Source organism: Coregonus clupeaformis, chromosome 34, assembly GCF_020615455.1.
Source record: "Coregonus clupeaformis isolate EN_2021a chromosome 34, ASM2061545v1, whole genome shotgun sequence".
Taxonomy (NCBI): Eukaryota; Metazoa; Chordata; class Actinopteri; order Salmoniformes; family Salmonidae; genus Coregonus; species Coregonus clupeaformis.
This window is the reverse complement of record NC_059225.1, coordinates 1,621,566-1,627,477: the sequence shown is the minus strand read 5'-3', so window position 1 is coordinate 1,627,477 and position 5,912 is coordinate 1,621,566. Positions and strand designations below refer to the sequence as shown.

The 5,912-nt window shown below is 41.6% G+C and overlaps 1 protein-coding gene across 1 annotated transcript; it reads right to left on the bottom strand.

Annotated features, from left to right (window-relative positions):
- Positions 1-344: 344 nt before the first annotated feature.
- On the bottom strand, positions 345-3,464 carry dtx3l1 (deltex E3 ubiquitin ligase 3L1). Its single transcript, XM_041861396.2, has 5 exons — positions 3,237-3,464; positions 2,961-3,043; positions 2,614-2,768; positions 991-1,202; positions 345-678 (listed from the first exon to the last, which is right to left on the bottom strand). Exons 2-5 carry the CDS (start codon positions 3,034-3,036, stop codon positions 609-611), a joined length of 513 nt encoding a protein of 170 aa, XP_041717330.1. The 5' UTR covers positions 3,037-3,043; positions 3,237-3,464; the 3' UTR covers positions 345-608.
- Positions 3,465-5,912: the final 2,448 nt, after the last annotated feature.

Sequence of the window (5,912 nt, the reverse complement as noted above, 5' to 3'; positions counted from 1 at the left end):
GGGCTAGGGCTTAGGGTGTTGTTGCAGGGAGGTAGACAAAGGTTGGGAAGCATCCTGTGCTTAAAAGTAATTTGTGTGGTTTGGAGAGACTGGTGTGTGGATATATGACAAACCTTCGTTTTCAAATGAACGCTATTATCTTTATGGAACCACCGACATATGTCAGACTACTATGTCCTGAAGAACACCCCCCTATTCAATATAAGTAGTCAATATATAGGAAACAGAGTGCCATTTGGGATAGGGCCCTGGTCAAAAGTAGTGCACTACGTAGGGAACAAGGTGCCTATGAGCTGGTTTTGGAGGGAAACACGGTGAGTGTAGAGACATAAACAACCACAAGAGGGAGTGTACAGCAAACAGCTGTTTATTGTACATTGCACGTAAGGACACTGTAATCTAAAATACAAATATATGATCAAAGCTTTCAAGAAACAAAACCCACACGATACATTATAGCAGCTAATAAACTTGTATGTAAACCTGCTGTAGAGGTCTTATTGTACACCAGGACCTGTAGGCTACGACAAAGCATTCATCACCTTTCAGACATTACTGTTGATGTTGACAGTGTTGATAACTGATGCTGACTGGTTCATAGTCGCCTCTCATTCGATGCCTTTGTCTTTCAGTATTTTCCTCACTGTCTTCAGGTAGTCTGGGTCTGGATAGCTGTCACTGAATTATCAGAAATACAAATTAATATCTATCACAAAAAGAAATTGTGTATATAGATAAAGAGTTAATATAGATGAAACACTGGGTCAGACAGGTTACATAGACAGACATAATAGCGAGTATTAAAACAATTAATAATTTAGGGCTTGATTCAATCTGTATCGCCAAAGTTCAGTGTTATAACATGATTTAAATGTAAAAGTAATTTCCGATTGAGACGACATATGGAGGGTTTACTGTGAATGCAGTCTCCGCTAACATAGGAACTTTGCCTTCTTCTATTGCTCTGTAGAACACACATCCAGCACTTACCTGTCTTTTCCTGCCTCAGGGGTTGTTTTATGGGGTATATCTGCCCATGTGACCATATTCTCTCCATTCTCATTGGTTGCTACAGTAAAGACCAGTCTCTGGTAGAAGGCCTTATCCAATAGCCTCAGGATCCTCCTTCCATCGCGGTTGTCGGGCAAATACGCCAATGTCCTCATTCCCAAAAACGTCTGCCCTGGATTGGGATGCTTGTCCTGTAAAATCAGAATATCTGAGTTAATCCCAAATAATAATGGATCTGTGAACTGGCAGCAGGACAGGACCTATCCACTAAGCGACATAAGCGACCGCTTAGGGCCGTGCGTGCGCCTGCTAGGGGACCCCTAACCCAAAAAACGTGTAGTAATCATGGTCGAATTACCGACTGGGCACGCAGGTCACGTGCCCAGGGGCCCTGACTTCTATGGGGCCCACACTCTCACTCAGATATCAACATATTAACATGGTTTTTGTCAGGGATGACTTAAGCCCTGTGAGCAAAACATTTTAGTGTCCCTCCTCGTGACAATTCTGCACATTTTGCCATGGGACGGAGAGAATATTTAGCAATTTTATAACTCATTTTATGGAATTTTACTCATTTTGGCATGGGGCGGAGGCATAAATATTCAGTTTTATGGGTAATTTCCTGCAAATCTACACATTTTGCCATAGGTTGGAGGCAAATGTTTGCCGTTTTTGGCTCTGACTAGCAAATAGCTGGCATGAATGACTGTTCTTCCAGTCTAAAATCTGAGATACATTTCTATGTACGCTCCTGTCTGTTTGATGTTTTCCCTATTTATCAGTGGTAAAGTTAAAGCCGGGTAACCGTCGCTCTGGATAAGAGCGTCTGCTAAATGACGTAAATGTAAATGTAAATGTAACCGGTCGTGTTTGTTCCTTTCCATTATAAACTAACATGAATTCAACGTGAAATCAAGGTTAAAAGTTGGGTGAAAAAAATACAAAATTCCCTTATATTGATGACTTTTTGCAAATCTAATCAGTTTTCCACATTGATTCAACATCATCACATTGACTTTTTTTTGTTGAAATGACATGGAAAGAACACTGATTCAACCAGTTTTTGCCCAGTGGGGTGCACCTGTTCTGAATACGTTCAAAGATATTTGATTTCCTTCATGCTAGTTGCTCACTTGTAGTGATTGCATTACACCATCCATTCTGTGCTTCCTCCGCTGTGGTATGCAACATCTCAATTAGACTAGTGACTAGCCTAACCTGATTTACCTTATCATCACATCAACAGGACAGAATGTCACCAGACTCTCTATAAGCACCTGTAGAATGTGATTCTCTTTTCTCAGAACACTCAGAAGTGAAACACACTTAGAATATATGGAGTAAAATACACTTCAAATACACTTCAAACTTGAACTTGAATTTGAACTATATGATATGATAGCCTGAGTGCCAGTTTGTTTGTGCTATCATGCCAACTCCTCCTGTCACTCATTGTCATGTTTGGCTTGACAAAGACAGCAATGGAGTTGGCAAGAGTACAAACAGATCTGGGACCAGGCTATATGATGTATGCTATTCTGTATAATAACTACATGCTAAGTACTGAAGCCTTTTTTTTTTTAACACTAACTAACTTACTGTTTGTATTCCATCTGCAAAAACATAATTGATCTGTATGGTGTTGTCCCCTGGGTATCCAGGGAGGTCTCTGTGTAGAATGACCCATGTCATCTGCCCCTCTGGCTGGCTGCCCTCGGACACCTCAGCATAGCTCCCCTTCACGTCCCCATTAGCTGGGGGCAGACACACACAACCAGGTAGGTTCATTCTTAAGCATTAGAGAGGCAAAGAAAGGGATATGAGAGAGAGAGAGAGAGAGAGAGAGAGAGAGAGAGAGAGAGAGAGAGAGAGAGAGAGAGAGAGAGAGAGAGAGAGAGAGAGAGAGAGAGAGAGAGAGAGAGAGAAAGAATATCCTGGTAGTATACCTTGGTCTATCAGTGCTGGGGGTCCCTGTCCATCCAGGTACCTGGTGCAGTACATTTTATCTTGTTGAGCACCCATAGCAGGGCTGTGGGGGGAGAGAAATAAGACAATGTACTTTTCAGTAAGAGAGAATTTTAAACTATTTAAATTAAGACATTGTAGTATTTAACTATGAAAACAACCAGCAACGGGGGTATACAGTACAAATAAATAAAGCTACTACTAGTCTGATGGTTGGCCATTGCCAAGATGTATTAAACTTAGTCCCATACACTCACCTGTGTGACTGTCTCCACAGCCTTGTTACTCCTGGGGTTTCTCTTCAAGGGCCCTATGTCCTCCTCTGGTCCTGTAGCTCAGACCACGTTCATTCAGCTCATCCTAATACTAACCATTACGGTCTGGGACTGGTTCTGAGTAACTCTGTCTCCTCTACCAAGCCATCACCTGAGTACTATGCTGCGGTCAAATGTTTTTGACAAAAATGCTGGCAGTCCTGTCGTGTGTGTGTGGGTGGGTGTGGCGGGAGGTACTTTTGACAAAAATTTGCACAGGGTTGAGGTTCTTCCTTGTTCAGCCTCATGACAAAAGGAGGCGTGGCAGAAAGTAGCCATTATCATGTGGTTTACTGTAGGTTCCTTCTTAATCACATTTAGATGGGTTGGTGTTAATGCCTTAAATGCCTTAATCTACAGTAGACTGTAACAAAGGTGAACAATAACAATGTTGCTGAGCTCTTGTGTTCCTTGAATTGTCAACTGAGTCATCACTGAGGCTACACCTTTTCCAATGCCATTTCTCAAAATGTGTTTATTGGTGTTTTAGAGGCATCGACAATATAATTCAGACTGATAAATGAATGGCAATTGAACCAGGAAATGGGACTTTCTATCAGTACAGTGACTTCAAATAGATGTCAATGTAGACCAAAACTCTTTCAGCCCGCTCCAAACTCCCCAGACAGGTGAAGCGGTCAGTCGAGTCATTCATGACACAGGTGTTGTGGGTCACTGGGTGTGACAGACTGGTCCTATTGTGTTTTAGGAGTAAGTGTGATAGGTTACCTGGTCAGTTAGTATCATGCACTGGTTGAAATTACAGTGTTGTTTAAATGTTTCCTTTAAATGTTTGGTGAATGGGGTTATGAGTAACCATCAATGGAGATGTTAACATGTACAGTAGGTCCATAAATGGAGATTGGAGGAGTCACTGAGTGACTGACACAGTATACAGTACTTTCGTTATTAGACATTCTGACACACTATTACAAGATTGTATTGTCTCACACCCAGTGACAGACAAACTGACACCCTGACTAGTGCACACTACTACTCCAATGAATACAGAATGGTGTATATATATATTTTTATGTAGCTTTTTTTTGCCAATGTATTTTTTTTTATATACCTCTGCCTGTAATATTGCATATTTTAAATCTAGATTACAGTACATGTTTTCTTTTGGGCAGTGTTTCGTTCTCGTTTATACTTTTGTGCAAGTGTTGATACAAACAACAACTGGAGTTGTATCCCAAATCCCTGGGCTATAAGTCAAGTCCTATGGGACAGTAATGAGAGGATAGGAGGAATGGTCGAATGATGAAGAGAGATTGGCGTTTTCTCTGCCCTCAGCTACCTTTAAGTCCACAGTGGGAGTGGGAGAGGGGCTCTATAAGACTATAGGACTAGTTCGCTACCGACCTGGATCATCAGGAATAGTTTTGTTGTCTGGGTGGTGATGCTTTTAGCACCTTCAATGTTCCTTAAGGAGATTCCTTTGCACCCACCCTGCTCAGCCTTTTTGGTACTTTCTTTTCTATGTCTACATCTTTTAAATATTCTTTGTCTCCTCTTTCTCTTTCTCTTTCTCTTTCTCCTTCTCACTATCTCTCTTGCTCCTCCCTTTGTTTCAACCTGTCATACTAGTCAGACAGTGCATTCTCCACCATTTTCACTCTTTTGAAAGAGATAGAGGAAAAACAGAAAGAAAGAGAGAATACTGTTCATCAGTGTGGCTGACAAATGATTCATCTTTCTAACAGGTTAAGAGCGGTCGGTCAGTCAGTCAGTTGCCAATTGGAGGGGTCACTATCCATTGATGCGCACTAGGCTACAACGAGAGAGAATGACAGCTACTCTATGGATCTTAATCCTATTTATTGCCTTTCATTTCCAGTGATGTACAGTGGCTTGCGAAAGTATTCCCCCCTTGGAATTTTTCCTATTTTGTTGCCTTACAACCTGGAATTAAAATTGATTTTTTGGGGGTTTGTATCATTTGATTTACACAACATACCTACCACTTTGAAGATGCAATTTTGTTTTTTTTGTGAAGCAAAAAACGGAAAACTTGAGCGTGCATAACTATTCATCCCCCCAAAGTCAATACTTTCAAGAGCCACCTGCAAAACTGCTCAAGCTCCTTCAAGTTGAATGGGTTCCACTGGTGTACAGCAATCTTTAAGTCATACCACAGATTCTCAATTGGATTGAGGTCTGGGCTTTGACTAGGCCATTCCAAGACATTTAAATGTTTCCCCTTAAACCACTTGAGTGTTGCTTTAGCAGTATGCTTAGGGTCATTATCCTGCTGGAAGGTGAACCTCCGTCCCAGTCTCAAATCTCTGGAAGACTGAAACAGGTTTCCCTCAAGAATTTCCCTGTATTTAGCACCATCCATCATTCCTTCAATTCTGACCAGATTCCCAGTCCCTGCCAATGAAAAACATCCCCACAGCATGATGCTGCCACCACCATGCTTTACTGTGGGGATGGTGTTCTCGGGGTGATGAGAGGTGTTGGGTTTGCGCCAGACATAGCGTTTTCCATGATGGCTAAGCTCAATTTTAGTCTCATCTGACCAGAGTACCTTCTTCCATATGTTTTGGGAGTCTCCCACATGGCTTTTGGCGAACACCAATCGTGTTTGCTTATTTTTTTTTCTTTAAGCAATGG

Bases quoted from the DNA above. Each gene is read 5' to 3' on its own strand.
- dtx3l1 (XM_041861396.2), bottom strand. From the start codon at position 3,036: ATGGGTGCTCAACAAGATAAAATGTACTGCACCAGGTACCTGGATGGA. The intron at 2,769-2,960 runs GTATACTACCAG...GTCTGCCCCCAG, and splicing joins CCCAGCACTGATAGACCAAG to CTAATGGGGACGTGAAGGGG. The intron at 679-990 runs GTAAGTGCTGGA...CTGATAATTCAG, and splicing joins CCTGAGGCAGGAAAAGACAG to TGACAGCTATCCAGACCCAG.